General features: G+C 36.3%; 2 protein-coding genes across 4 annotated transcripts; one reads left to right on the top strand and one right to left on the bottom strand.

Annotated features, from left to right (window-relative positions):
- The first annotated feature begins 5,351 nt into the window (after positions 1 to 5,351).
- Positions 5,352 to 8,188, top strand: LOC106767837 (glycosyltransferase family protein 64 C3). The gene has a single exon (XM_014652791.2). It carries the CDS (start codon positions 5,379 to 5,381, stop codon positions 6,492 to 6,494), a length of 1,116 nt encoding a protein of 371 aa, XP_014508277.2. The 5' UTR covers positions 5,352 to 5,378; the 3' UTR covers positions 6,495 to 8,188.
- Positions 8,189 to 11,481: 3,293 nt separating this feature from the next.
- LOC106767336 (protein kinase PINOID) lies at positions 11,482 to 14,578 on the bottom strand. 3 transcript variants are annotated; one of them, XR_002668720.1, is made up of 4 exons: positions 13,351 to 14,578; positions 12,492 to 13,264; positions 12,237 to 12,348; positions 11,482 to 11,644 (listed from the first exon to the last, which is right to left on the bottom strand). XR_002668720.1 is itself a non-coding variant. In XM_014652201.2 (3 exons), exons 1-3 carry the CDS (start codon positions 13,944 to 13,946, stop codon positions 12,311 to 12,313), a joined length of 1,407 nt encoding a protein of 468 aa, XP_014507687.1. In that variant the 5' UTR covers positions 13,947 to 14,578; the 3' UTR covers positions 11,882 to 12,310. The 3 variants fall into 3 exon arrangements, 2 of the variants coding, with proteins under 2 accessions (XP_014507687.1, XP_014507686.1); XM_014652201.2 differs by lacking the exon at positions 11,482 to 11,644 and having other exon boundaries at positions 11,882 to 12,348; XM_014652200.2 differs by lacking the exon at positions 11,482 to 11,644 and having other exon boundaries at positions 12,293 to 13,264; positions 13,351 to 14,577.
- Positions 14,579 to 15,943: the final 1,365 nt, after the last annotated feature.

Below are 15,943 nucleotides of genomic sequence, written 5' to 3'. Positions count from 1 at the left end.
CATATATATATATATATATATATATATATATATATATATATATATATATATATATATATATATATATATATATATAATGGCATAACCAATGTCTGGTATGATCATTCACTTCTTAACATTAATCTGTAATGGTTGAAGGTAAGTATTTATGAAAAGAAATACAAAATAATAATTCGGAAATTTTTATGAAGTTTTCAAGAAATACTTGTGATTGATCGTGGACAATTAATGACTAACGTAGTTCTTCCAAACGATCGTAGTTTCTTACTAAATTTTCGCATTTATCACGCCACTGAGTTAGTTTTTCATAAAGGTCATGTCGGATGATAGGTCATGACTCTTCAGTCAGACCCAACAAAGCAACAATGCATCGATAACCGCAATGACCATCGACAACAACACAAAAAATCAACAGTGTATGGTTGACAAATCGGATGAAACTGATTTAACATCGGTACTGGCCTTCGCACAAATTCTTTCGGCTTCGATTTGACTTGAGATTTTCGTGAAGAAGAAGGCTCTGTCCTGGAATGAAAAGTGTCAACGTGCTCAAAATATGATTGGTCACATTTCGTAGACCTTTCATGTCGTGTAACTTTAGTCTTTTGTACACCTTTTATCTTCACTTTATGCGACGAAACAAGCATAGATGTCATCTCTGGGCAAGCAATTTCTAGCATCTTATGTTTTATGTTGAATTTTTCACCAATGTCAACATTTTTGAATCGTTTCTGTACCAGTTGAACTTCACGATCAAGGCTAAACTCTAGAAGCGATTCAGTAGACAAAGTACTTGAAATGCTTAAGTGGGTTCAGATAACATGTATTTCACCAAGAGGAATCATTCCAGGCTCATATCGTGCTAATATACAAGCACATGGTAATGCATCTACAACGAGCACTGTCCAAACCTATTTTATTCACTCGCTCTATTTCATCAGCAATAAGTTCTAGAGCGTATCGTGAAACACGTCCAACAAGTCTTTTATATCTCAGTCCTTTATAAGCATCACTTATTAATGTTGGAATGCAAACAAACTCTCACATCGAGTAAAAGAAGGGCTGGTCAAGGGTTTATATACACATAGATACCTCCAATGGTAAGAGGCCTTTTGGAGTGGTGTCAAAAGCAAAACCGTGAGGGCTTGACCCAAAGAGGACAATGTCTTACCATGTGTGGAGATCTATGAGTGTGTCGAACCTCCCCCTAACAATGGTATCAGAGCCCATGGTTCAGGTCTGGTGATCGGGCTCAGACTAGTACACCTCCCCATGATCAGGTGAGCCAGGCAGGAGGCTAGTGGCGGATCGCCAGAGGAATCATGAGAGGTGGGGAGAGCAAGAAATTCTCAAGTGTTGTAACCATGGATCGTGAAAGAGGGCAAAAGAGAAATGCTCCATGCTGACCATGGTGTACTTGGGATGACAAGACCATAAGACTTTCGCAGCGAGGGAGGAAGGAGATCATAGTCCTTTGTTTGAGGGAGGATGTTGGAGTGCAAACAAAGTCCCACATCGAGGAAAAGAAGGGTTGGTCAAGGGTTTATATACACAGAGATACCTCCAATGGTAAGAGGCCTTTTGGAGTGGTGTCAAAAGCAAAATCGTGAGGGCTTGACCCAAAGCGGACAATGTCTTACCATGTGTGGAGATCTATGTGTGTGTCGAACTTCCTCCCAACAATGGTATCAGAGCCCATGGTTCGGATCTGGTGATCGGGCTCAGACGAGTACGCCCCCCATGATTAGGTGAGCCAGGCAGGAGGCCAGTGGCAGATCGCCAGAGGAATCATGAGAGGCGGGGAGAGCAAGAAATGCTCAAGTGTTGTGACCATGGATCGTGAAAGAGGGGAAAAAAGAAATGCTCCATGCTGACCATGGTGTACTCAGGATGACAAGACCATAAGACTTCTGCAACGAGGGAGGAAAGAGATCATAGTCCTTTGTTTGAGGAAGGATGTTGGAGTGCAAACAAAGTCCCACATCGAGTAAAAGAAGGGTTGTTCAAGGGTTCATATACACATAGATACCTCCAATGGTAAGAGGCCTTTTGGAGTGGTGTCAAAAGCAAATCCGTGAGGGCTTGACCCAAAGCGGACAATATCTTACCATGTGTGGAGATCTATGTGTGTGTCGAAACTCCCCTCAACAATTAAGTGAATACTTTTTTCAAAGGACGCTCTGATCTTATTATGTTGTAGGACAATGACATTATGCATAGCATCCCAACACGAGCATATATAGGTCTCCCATACTAGACCCCAATAATTTCTTCATGTTCCAGTGCATAAAAAAAATTAACAATAACAATTACCTATTTGTTGTAGTGTTGCCTAGATGCATGACTTTGTTCGTCCACGCCTTGACGAAGTATGCCTTATACGGAATTATCCAGGTACGATTCACATAATCAAAAAAATAAAGGCCATGCAGCAAAGGCATACTCAAAACCATAAACATAACCACCAAACTTGGACTGGTCGTCACAGTCCATCACATTTTGACACACTTCCATCAACCCATCCCATGCCTCAACATTATCCACTAACACCTTGCATTTCGCTTTCACATTATTCATAATGTGGAATATACAAAGCATATGATATGTCTCAGGAAAGACATTGGTAATGGCATTTATCAAAGCAAGGTCTCTGTTAGTGACAACAACGCGTGGACCGCCCTCTGTTGTCAATAGTAATCTTTAAAACATTTCCAATGCCCAAGTGAAATTATTTTTGGCATTCACTTGAAAGCAATGCAAAGGCGACTGTGAATGTCAAACCAGTGGACGTGACTCCAACGATCTCAAGCAACGGAAGATGATATTTGTTTGTCTTGTACATCGTATCCATTAAGAACACAATATTAAATGAATTGACCAGGTGCACTGAATCAGGATTTGTCCAAAATAAGTCACTTACTACGTTAGAATCTTTAAAACATCTACTTTTCTGGATGTATTTGTCTCTATCTAAGAACATCATCAATTGTTGCATTTCAGTTCTCGACCCTCTCAAAGATCGTTTGTAAGTGTATCTCGCGTTATATATTTGCTTTATAGTCGTCACGATATCTTCATTATGTTCTTTAAGATTCAAAAGAATATTTGAGGGTTTAACTTGACTCTTAGTCATGTCAACAAGAATTGACTGTTCAGCAGCATTTAATCTCACCGTAAAAGGATGACCAACCAAAGTCTCTGCTAATTCATGGTTGTGATAGTCGCACAAAACCTTTAACACCCAACCGTGTCCTTTAGGTTTACCCCTCAACTTAAACGGACACTCACATTTTCTTGTGCCAGACACACTAGGTTGCACGTCTTACTTATACTTCCTATATTTCTCACTCTTTTCACAGCCTAACACAACGAATGTCTTTCTTCCAGGTTCACCAGTTGTTGTGTCAGATCTTATGATGACGACCACAAATATAAGCTCAAATGCAATCTTTCGAACCCAATCAATCATATCGGCATGTGATGGGAATATTTGATCAGTGAAAAATTTATCTATATAATGACCCTCATTGACTTCATTTATAAAGGAGAAAATTCCGACATAAAATCAGAATTCATTTGAGAATCCAAAATTGGATAGTTATCCATTTTATACAAATAAATACAACCTACATTAAAAGAATTCAAAAATTTAACAAAAAAACAAATAAAATATTAAGAAAAATTTGCAAAATTAAAATCAAACTACAAAGAATTTGTTTAACCTAATATCAAAAGTTTAATCACATGCTAAACTTATTAATCCAAATATTTATATATCGATAATATAATATTAAATAAAACTATTCTAATATTAATATATTCTAATATAATACTAAAATACACTAAGTTAACTAACTATATTCTAATATAATACTAAAATACACCAAGTTAACTAATGTTTAAAATATTTAAACTGATTTTAGCATGCTCTACAACATATAATATATAAAAATATAACATATTATAACCTATTATACCAAGACCAATATAACCAATTTCTTCCATACTTAGTTCCAACACATTAAAATAACACTAGTTTAATATTACTCCTGAATAAAAAAATTTCAAGCCATTTACTCCAACCCATCTACACCCTCATGCACACTCCCATCCCTGCATGATAATCCAAGGCTTGGAGGCACCCCTTCCCGACGCAGGTGCTTAATCTTGCATGCAAAACCTCTCATCCTTTCTCTTCTTTCTCTTTTACTAGAAACCCAAAGACCATTCTTTCTCTTTAACACTCACCATACCTATCTCTTCCTATTACTTCACACTAACTGCCATCTTCATCCATCTTCCACTCACTGCCCAAACTGTCTTTCACTCTTATATTCCTTCAACTCTTATTTCTCTTGTTCTATAACTCACATAGTCTCTCTTTCTCAAACAACTCGTCGCTCTCCTTCCTACTACTTTTTCCTCAACATTCACCCATTTCACCACACCTAAGTCCTTTCTTATTCTTCTACACTTACGAATCACACATTACTCATCACTTCACTCCAACATCCACTCTTATAACATTCACCACACATCCACGCTCAACTAACCCAAAAACTACACCCTTCTTTACACTTAACCGAGAGAGAGCATCCACCCTCTCCTGCACAGTGAAAACAACTCCTAACTAAAACTACATTAGGTTACATTGCTCCAGGGAAGAAAACTAAAAAACTAAAACTACCATAACTAATACCTAATACATGAAATAGATAAAATCTAAAACATGTAAACAAAATCAAGCACAGTACAAACAAACTTCTATATCAAGCTGCACAGTAAAAATGCATAAGACAACTCAAATCGCAACTCCAACTGCGGTTAAAGGCAGCCGCAACTCGTTATGCGGCTGGGTTCAAACGCACTTCGAACATCGTCTCTTCAAAACCACAACTCAAAGGATGGTTGGTCTTTACCGCAACTCGATGTGCGGCAAAATTAAAAATGAACTAACCTGAGGGAGCTCTCCTTCCACTGGTCTATGTCCAAAGCCGAAAGCAACTGCAACACCAAGATCAGTAACCAACACAATCACCAACACAAATCAGAAACACAAAATATTGTTTTGTTCACAAATACATATCAAAACAATAAAACAGTAAAAGCTTAGGTGAAGATAACACAACTGAACAAAAATACTTGTGGGACCAAGAAGAAGATGAAAGAGTATAAGGTTTATACTATCTTACACAAGTTAAGTTGTTGGCTGTTAGGGATTAAAATCTCATTAATTATTATTTTTTATTTTATTAAATAAAAAGTAAAAAGATAAATTTGGAGGTGAAGAAGAAAAAGATGATGTGCACGAAGGAACACTCTGAAGCAAATAAAATCAATTACGATCATAAATTAAAATAGATGATACTGTGTCTTACATGTCACAAGAAAAATCTCCTTCTTATGGATATTTAACAGAAAAACCCAAAGTTCCAATGCAATTCCACTTCCGTGAGTCAACGTCAATCAACCCACTTAAACAAAACACCAATCACGAAACTCACACACCGCCGCAAAAAATGGCTTCTCCGGTTGCTATGGCCATCCTCCTCGCCGCCCTATTCGGCGTGGTTTCGACCACGAAATCCGCAGTCCCACACGAATGCGCGGCAGCACGGAATCAGAACCACCAGGCACTCCGTCGCGACAGAGTCACCGTTCTGATGAACGGCTTCTCGGAGCCGCGCATCCCCCTCCTCCATTCCCTGGCTGTGGCATACTCCCTCTCCCCCATTGTCTCCTCCGTGCTTGTCCTATGGGGAAATCCCTCCACAGCGTCAAGTGTTGTCCGCCAACTTGCCCGCAACCTCTCCCTCTCCACTTCCTCCTCGCCCATCTCGCTTCTCCTCCAACCCTCCGCCAGCCTCAACAACCGCTTTCTCCCCCGTCCTGACCACATCTCCACCGACGCCGTTTTGATCTGCGACGACGACGTGGAGGTGGACTCAAAGTCGTTGGAATTCGCGTTTCGCGTGTGGGAGAAAAACCCCAACCGACTAGTGGGACTCTTCGCGCGGTCCCATGACATCGATCTGAACCGGAGGGAGTGGGTCTACACGGTTCACCCGGACCGGTTCTCCATCGTGCTCACAAAGTTCATGCTTCTGAGAGCCCGGTACCTGTTCCTGTACACGTGCGTGGGTGGGGCCGGCATGGCTCGCGCGCGGGGGATCGTGGATGCGGTGCGGAACTGTGAAGATGTGTTGATGAACTTTGTGGTGGCAGAGGAGGCACAGGTGGGTCCATTGCTGGTGGGGGCGAAGAGAGTGAGGGATTACGGGGACGCGAGGAATGAGGGGGAGGAAGGGGTGAGGGTGGGGTTGAGTAGTAGGAAAGGGGAGCACAGGAAGAGAAGAGGGTGGTGCATTGGGGAGTTTCATAGGGCCTTGGGGAGAATGCCTTTGAGGTATAGCTATGGCAAGGTCGTTGATGATGTTGGGGAACAGGGCTTGTGTTACAAAGGTGGCAAGATTGTCTTTTGTGATCAATCATGAAAATGATTTTTTTCACTTCAGTCTCTATGATTTTAAATCTACTGTATTTTGTTTTACACTTCTCAAGATTTTATTTGGCTGGATTCCAAGCTCGTCAAGGAGGGGTTCTTTTTCTTTAAAGTTGGAGGAGACATTGACTCCCGAGTAGGTGGACATGGCATGAGAGTCAATTCCAAGGATATGAAGGGGATGCAACTTGAACTCTTTATTCCCCATGATATCGATCCGGTTGAAGGAAGAAAGTTTCAAGGTGGAGTTAAGGGATCTTGTAAAGGTTCAATTGACATGTTTCGGAGTTTCATGCTGTTTTGTGATAAGTGAAAGTTTTAAAGGGAAAGGAGGGATAAGATTTTAAGATTTTGGGGGTTTTATGTGAGCTCGACACATGTTAAATTTCGATTTACTACTATATTGTTGGCTTGTATATAGCTAGTAAATGTTTTCCTAAGGCCTCATAAGCCAGCAAATGGAGAGCAGACACCCTTCAAGATTTGCGAATATTTCCCCGCAACTATTCGTAGATGTGCCATTGTTGTTGGCTTTGCTGCACTTATTACTGGTTTGGAGCACCTAGGAGACAGATATGATGTGGAAAATGTCCATGGACTCAGCTGGGCTTTGGCAATTTGGCTCATCAGTGCTGCATTGGTTGTTATTTATTTGGATTACCGTGAAAGGCAGCGAATAAGGCGGAAGATATTTCAAAGATGCAATTGGGTAGTTGGTAATCTTGAGGAAGATGATTCAATCAATCTTTTGAACAACTACAGATAAAGAGTTACTACCTTTTGTAAGAATGGAAGTTCAGTTAGATTGTTAGAACAGATAAAATTGCATTCCTTAAGTTCTGAGAGAAATGTGAGCTCACATTTTTCTTTGTTAGTTATCAAGCGTTTTCGGAGGTGAAAAGAAAAGGGAGTCAATTACTTTCCAATATCTTTTTTTAACATATGATGCCTTCTAAATTCTAGGAATAGTATCTTTCCTACAGCATATATTTCCTATTTCCTATACTGATACATCTTCAACTGATTAGGTTATATTGATTTTTAACTCCAGCGGCTACACTATTTCTTTTACTATTTCGTCTCAAAGTAGAAGAAATCAGGTGAATTTGTAGGTTCTGTATGGTAAGTTTGACAGTATCATAATAGATGATATCAGACATGGAATGCTATCTGGCCAAAGGCATTGTTGGAAATTATGAGATGAGAAATTTAATGCATGATTTTTTTCTTGTCCATAATGCCATATGGTTTTAGATTCTCTGTGATTACTTGTTTCATCTTTTGTTCTCTTAATCCTCCATGAAGCTCCCTAGTAATTTTAATTTAAACTATAAAAGATAAATTCAAATGACTTCAGAGTTTAGATGACTGTATAGCTTGCAATACCAGCACTCACTGGAAGCATCTTATATAAGCTTTGAATATTTACAGTAGCACGTGTTTAATCATTGTATAGAATTTCATTATTGTGATCTGATGTGATGGAAATTAGAGACACCCATCGGGATAAGACTTTGTTGTTGTTTTTGCTTTTTGAGGCAGAGAGGTTGAATGCAAATAGTGGGGTAAAATTATGTCTACTTCAAGCAATTCATCTACAATTCCATTGATTAAAGGTGATAACTATACATTTGGCCAAGATCACGAAACTACAAAAACCACACATTTTATAGTTTGAAACAAGCAGAATTGACTCTTAATTCAACTTCGATTCAGGAGTGAAGATGAAAGAACTCTGTATTATCGAACCTGAAATGTTTGCTTTGTTAAGGAAAGCAAAGGATGAAAATAGAGTTCTTAACTCAATGTTTGTTAATGCAAACATTGAATTGAAAAATAGATGGGTGAAAGTATCTTTACTGTGGGAGGAGATTTAAGAAGAATGGAGACATTTTTATTAATAATGATATTAAATAATTATAAATAATACATAATAATATTAAATAATACATAATATTAGTATTAAAATATAATATTTCAAATAATTTTAACTAAAAAATATTTTACTCATAAATATAATTTTATATTACTATTATCTTAAGAGTAATTTGATAATCTTTATTTCCTATCTATTAAAACTTTTTTTTTAATTATTACATCACTCAAATCTTACATAAATTTTTACAAATTTTACTTTTAAATTTATTCTCAATCGTTTCTATATCTCTTAAAAATATAACGTGAAAAAGTCTTTTTGTAAGTGAATCTTTCTATCTAAACAATGAAAATAAGTTTAATTATGAAAATATTCAAGTCATTATTAAAATCTTGTTGCTTGTCCTGAGATCCATATTCCAGACGATAAAAACAAAATTCAAATAAAATTTAAGTTATTTAAATTAAAAAATAAACATAAAAAAGTGTTGACAATTTATCTTTATGTAAAATATTGATATCATACATATTAACAAATTTATACTTCTAAGAATAAGAATATTTTTAAAAAATGATAAATTTTATCAATTCATCCATTGAAAATTTACATAAAACTAATCAAACTTACGAAATTTTATTTAGTTTTTTTTTAATTAATACTGAATCATATATATTATTATACAAGTACACATTCAAGATTAGTGACTGTGCTGTTTAAAAGTTGGTAGATCATCGTAATAATATCATGAAACTCGATAATGGAGTTGATAAATTTTATCAATTATTAACGGTGTCAATTTATGAGAACATATCTATGTTCAGGATAATTGAACTATCTTTTTCATTTTTTTTCGTTGTCCTGCTTTCAAAGGCAAAATGAACATACAAGAGATAAAGAGAATCAATTGGATTTCAAACGTAAAAACAAAAACATTATGTACAAACACAGTTTAATTTCCTAGCTAAAGTCAACCTCTATTGATTAGGTCATTATTAACATGGAAGCCACCTTCGTATGTAGATAAGTTTATTGGGCTTACCAATGACTGTGATTACATACTTTTTTGTGTACCGGTAAGATTGATAGAATGCGTTAACTTATTGATAAATATTTATAATAGAAAGAACAGATGAATAAAATTATTCAAACTTTTGAACAAATTATTTCTACGTGTCAATAAAAAACTAGATAAGAATTCTTGATAAATTGAGATTTATAAGCTAACTTTAGTTAGAGAGATAAATTGGAGCATTTAACATGAACCACGTGTTTTTTTTTTGTAAAATTAAATTTTTTTTTGTGTCTTCCAAAATTTAACATCAAAATTTAAAATATTAATAAATGTAATTTTTTAATCTAATAATTAAATTTTTATGTATAAAAGTTGATTTATTAGTGGAAAAAGACTTTTTGCCACAATTTATTATGATATAAAATTCACTTGTTATAATAAATTGAGTGATAACATTTTCATAATAAAAATAACATAAAGAAGATCTATCATAATAAGTGGACATGATGAAAAAATTGAAATTATAATCAAAACTTATTATCACATGTCTAAGAAGACTTGTCATAATATCTTTTCCTATGATAGTTAGTTCACCATCTGTCATTTGGAAGTGGTGACAAAATTAAAATTATATTCAAAACCTATTATGACATGTCTACTAACACCTCTCATAATAATTTTTTATTATATCAGTTAGTAAATAGGTCTCAATCCCTAAATTTACCAAACATCTCTTTTTTTTTGTTCGTTCATGCATCATCCTCTCTTCTTCTCTTCATTTACTATTTTCTTCTCTTCGCTCACTCTCTTCTTCTCTTCATTCACTATTTTCTTATCTTCGTTCACTCTCTTCTTCTCTTCATTCACACTTTCAACCTTCTTTATTCACGCATCACTCCTCAACCCATTGCCTTCTCGTCATCACGTGGTTGTCTCTCCTTGCCATCGCTCCACAATGCACGTTGTTGCCTCTCGATGGAAGTTGTCATCTCTAATCAAATACGTTGCTTTCTTTGTTTCTGTTTGGACAATTAGGTTTGTTCTCTTCCCTCCACTTAGGTCTTTGATATTTTGTGTTTGAAATTAGTTAGTCGAACTTCAAGAAACTCACTCCACCACTTAGGGTTGGGGATTTCGACAATTAGATGTTAAAATATTAAATTACAATATTCTTTAAACCCTATTACTTTTTTTTGTATATTTAATGATTTATCTCCAATGAAAGGTAAAGAGATGGAAGAAATTAAAACCAAGTGAGTTTCTTTTGTTTTAAATGTTAGTGACTTGTAGAAATATCTTGATAATTTAATATTTTATAATCTTTTGAACAATATTTGTTACAATTGTAAAGACTATTGTATGTAGGTTTATGAATATACAATGTAATGTTCTAAATATTATTAGACAATTTAATGTGTGAAATGATTTGGATGAATTGTTTAGTCTGCTAAATTTGTTGGATTTTCTAAGTAAATTGAATAGATAGATAATAAAACAGAAAAAAAAAACTTAAAAAAACAAATTTCTATGATGTAGTTCACATTATTTGACATATAAATTGAATATTCACTTAAACCTATTTTTAAACCTATTTTGACAGGTGACTGACAATCTGTCATAGAACATTGAATACGTGATAATGTCATAATAACTTGACCATATTAAGAAATATAACAAAAAAAAATATATCATAATAAACTAGAGTTTTTATTACTAGTAATAAAAAATATCCCATAATAAACTAGACTTATTATAACAATTTTTCGTTATATCATAAAAAATACAAACTTACTAAGGCGCGCTAGAACATCTCTATTAAAAAATTCATTTTACTTTTCTACACTAATGACTTTTAAATTTTTTATATTATTTGTCGCATTTTATTTCAAATATCAATTTGAAATGTTATTTTTTACATTATTTATCACATTTTACTTCAAATACCAATTTAAAGTATTATTAAGTTTGAAAACAAAAAGTATTAAAATTTATAATATGAATTATATTTAGAAACTAGAAGCATATATTAACATTTTTTGTTTCTACATAAGCATTGTAGTGCTAATATTAAAGTTAATAACGAGAGTAACAACTGGTAAAAGAAAACATTACAGTGCATTTAATATATAATCAATCATGAGCAGCTCGAACGTACCTACCTTTTTACTGAAAGCGGAAGCACATTATGAGAAGAGTTAGAAAAGCGTAGCACCCAATATGTACCATTCATCTTCAAAGTCAAATTTGTTAGAGGCTGAAAACAAAGAAGTTGAATGAGCTGGAGGGGATCGATTCTTAATTCATGATGAACATTGTAAATGATGCTGTATAATTATATATATTTATACGTTGCATGCTGCGACATGTTTAAACATATCCTATTAAAGTCTTGCAATTCTTTACGTGACTCGCACATTATGGTCAACATTCTCTCTACAACTAAGTTAGATGCACATATTATGTCAATAAACAAAGACAACAATATGCCATTTTAAATACGCATTCATTAAATGTTAAAAGATTGACTCTATATAAATAATTCATCAATGGAAGAAAGTCACGCACATTTCTTTATGCTGTTTTTTCTTTGTTCCCAACGTTGAGGCAGAACAAAGTAAAAAACTACACTCTAATTACGTACTACTCTTTAATTAGGTGAATGATGAGTTGTAATCTTGACCTTTTTCTCTCAGTTTCCCGTTACAAAACCTCTAGCTTTAAATAAAGTATAAGATCCCTTCATGTTTCCGTGTTAACTAATAATTTGGATTTATGCAGAATATGTCTGACTTTATGTACTTGGGAGGCATAAAGAAATCAAAACTCATTCGGGTTGGAATGAATACCGTAGTAATCTTTCTTTTGACGTCTCTAGTGTGAGATGTTGAAGGAAGAAAACATGTTAAGCAACGAATCTTCTTCATTTAGAATTCTCCCATAGTGTCTCCAGAAAGCTTTCTATAAGAGGAATTAGAGAACCAAGTTCAGCTTTTAAAACTAATAAAAATAGGACCGCATTTTTATTTTTAGTTATTTTCAAAAGAAAAAATCAAACGACGCCGTCTCATGCTGTTTATGATGGTTGTTGCTGTTGCTTTTACCCTTCACGGGGTACAGCGACGTCGTTTTGGTCCTTCTCGAGCCAGGCACTAGGGGCGGCGTCTGCATGCGAATCAGCGCCAGGTTCAGCCCTTTGAAGAAGGGGTGCTTCTTGACGTCAGCGGCGCCACGCTTCGACCCGAGTCGACGCGCTGGGTCTTTGTTCAGCAAGCCGGATATCAAATCTCGCGCGTGGAGTTCAAGACAGCTCGCGGGCGTGGCTGTGGGGAACGCCAGGGGCTTCTTCACGATGTTCCGTAGCGTAGCCTCCTTCGATGGACCTGCGTACGGCGTGCGACCGTATATAAGCTCGTAGATAAATACTCCAAACGACCACCAGTCAACGGCGTTACCGTGCGACCTGCCGGAGGCAACCTCTGGCGAGACGTACTCGTGGGTTCCGACGAAGGAGCAGGAGCGGGCCGAAACCGGTTCGGCTACAAAGAGCCGGTTCGGTTCGACGACTCGCATGTCACGAGACCGGAAACCCCGGTTCGAGAAGCAGGAGAATGGACTGATAAAAGAATGCGAGCGAGTGGGAAGGGGAGTGTGACTTTGAGTGTATGTGTGAGGTAATGCATTTGGCGATGGATTGTGTAAGGGATCTGAGGATTCAACGGCTGGGATTGCATCCGAGCAAAGAGAGAGATCGAAATCAGAAAGCATGATGTGACCGTCCGATCTCACCAGCACGTTTTCGGGCTTTAAATCTCTGTATATGATTCCCAGCATGTGTAAGTACTCCAACGCCACCAGCACCTCCGCGGCATAAAATCTGAGACAAAAAATGATCGAGTTGTGAGGGTTTTTACCAGAAGAGAGAAAAAGTCATCGTTTTGGATAACGGTATTCCATATTTACCTAGCGGAGGAGAGAGGGAGACGGTTGTGAGGGTGCTTGAAGCGCAGCGAGTGAAGGTCTCCGCCGGAGCAAAACTCCATCACGATGCAAGAGAAATGAGAAGCTTCGAACTCCGCGTAGAGAGTAGGAAGGAACGGGTGGTCCAGCATCTTCAGGATTTTTCTCTCCATTTCCGCTCTCTGCGACTTCTTTTTCAATGCCACTGCGTCTTTGTCCACCACCTTCATCGCGTACAAACAGCACTCTTCATCCTCCTCGTCTTCTACGGGGCTGTTGAATTGCCGGTTTCGGAGGCGGCAGAGGTAGACGGTGCCGATGTCGCCGGAGCCGATGCGACGGAGGAGGTGGAAGTCGCGGAAGGTGAGAGCGGCCTTGCGGCAGAAGGCGGCGGAGCGAATGGCGGAGTAGGCGAAGTCGGAGGAGCGATGAGGCTTAAGGGAGAGACTCTCCGGCGAGGGCGGGAGGAGATCGAAGGAAAGACGGCTGAAACTAGTGCTGCAAATGCTCTCGCTGCTCATGGAGCTTCCAAGCATGGAAGAATTGAGAGTCTCGGAACTGGCCTCGGAATGACGTTCACCACCACCAGGGTCTGGCATGGTAGTGGTTTGAACAGGAAAAAAGAGAAAAGAAGGTTGGAAATTGAAATGGGAACTGTAGAGTGAATGAAAAAGTATAGGGAGTGATGCAGTGCAGATAGGGTTTATGAAAGATTATGGTTTAGCAAGGAAGGAAGCTAGTGAGCACAAAAAAACATTGAAAGAATAATAAAAGTTGGATGGTACGAATGGTTTGAGAGAGCAATAAGAGAGGAGGAACAGGTTGGGCCAGAAATAGAGAGTGGCGTTAAAGAAAGGAGGCGATACAGGAGAAGAAGGTAGTTGTGTTGTATTTATGCTGAACACGTAAGAAGGAAGTGAGCTAACATAGCAGGGCACGTGAGAGAGGTGTTGGTGTTTGTGACGTGGCAGGGATTTGTTTGGAGCATTTGTTAAGCTTACTGAGCAATCACTAATGAGCGTGTGGTGGTGCAGTGTGGTTAAAGAGGCTTTTACAGTCATTTCTGCAATGACGGAAATACCCCTCTGTTCATCTAACCATGCAGTGCAACGGTCAACCCTATTTATGACCAGACACAGACCATCCTGTTCCGTCCACGTCGCTTGCCTTATCTTTCACCCTATATATGCTTTTTACCATAAATATATTAAACAACCTTTCCCTCACGCTAAATAATAACAACCCAATTACATTTTTTCTTCATCATATTAACTAACTCAAAATTATATTAAAAATAATTTCTTTTGATTAAATTGAAAGAAAATTATTTATCCATTTCATAAAATAGTATTTTGAATAAGTTTGTTAGGTGTAACTCTCTCTCCAGAAAAAGTTATGGCATTCTTAACAGTTCTACTGTTAAATTTGGAACTGCGCGAATCCCTAGCATAAAAATAAATGCTAGCACCAATTAGTACAAAGTAAAAATATAAGGTAAAACGTAAGATCTGAAACTACATCACCACAGTGCACTTCTTTTTCAACACTTCAATATATTTTAATTTCTTATCGTTTTTTTAAATGAATATGTTTTGAAGAGAAAAATCAATTTTCATACATATTTCTTGTTATCTATATAAGGTAATAAACTAAAAAAAGAAAAACAGGAAGAAATTTATTGTAATAAGTGACTTATCAAAAACCAGAAATCTGGTTTTAGAATGAAAGTAGCTTTTGGCGTCCACACAGAGTCATTTCAAATGAAAAGAAAGCTGAAAGAATGACAATATAATGCCTGTAGATGCAGAGACACACACAGGGTTTCTTCAACGAAAATCTTATCAATAAAAAATATTATTTTTTTAATAGCAAATATAAATTTATTTTGATTTCAAAATATTGGAATAAATATGTTTTTAGTCTCTATTTGAGGGTGAGTTTGGTTTTAGTCCCTCTTTCAAACTAAGGTATAATTTAGTCCTTCAACTTTAGAAAACTCTGGTTTTAGTCCTTTTTATCAAATTTTTTTAACTTTTTTTCTCTGTTTCAAACGCGTTTTTCAGTTAATACTGAAGCAAAAATGTGTCAAATAGTATAAACAATCCAAATGCTATAATGAAACGTGCTTGAAACAACAAATAAAGTTAAAAAAATTTGGTAAAAATGACTAAAAATAGAGTTTTCTAAAGTTAGGACTAAATTGTACCTTAGTTTGAAATAGGGAATAAAACCAAAATCTTCCCAAAATATAAGGACTAAAAACATATTTAATCCCAAAATATTTAAACTAACAAAAAGGCCAACAATGATGTGGCATTTTATGGATAATATAAGAGGCTTATGAAAGTAGTGCATGAAAATAATGATATAGAACGTAATAGATGCAACAACACATCATCTTATTTTTCTAATGTTTCTCTTAAATTAAAATGTTCGTATTATTTATTTATATATTGTAAGGGAAAAAGTATTATATAAAAAGTAAAAGAACTAAAAAAAGAAGAGATGTTTATAATGATTTGATGTGATATGAAAATGATGTAATAGGTAAAAACAAAAAAGGTGTAACTATCAGAGTTAATTTTATTCAGAAGAA

Source organism: Vigna radiata, chromosome 7 (assembly GCF_000741045.1).
Source record: "Vigna radiata var. radiata cultivar VC1973A chromosome 7, Vradiata_ver6, whole genome shotgun sequence".
In the NCBI taxonomy this organism is placed as follows: Eukaryota; Viridiplantae; Streptophyta; class Magnoliopsida; order Fabales; family Fabaceae; genus Vigna; species Vigna radiata.
Note: the sequence above shows the minus strand (reverse complement) of the source record. Positions and strands in the feature narration are given on the sequence as shown.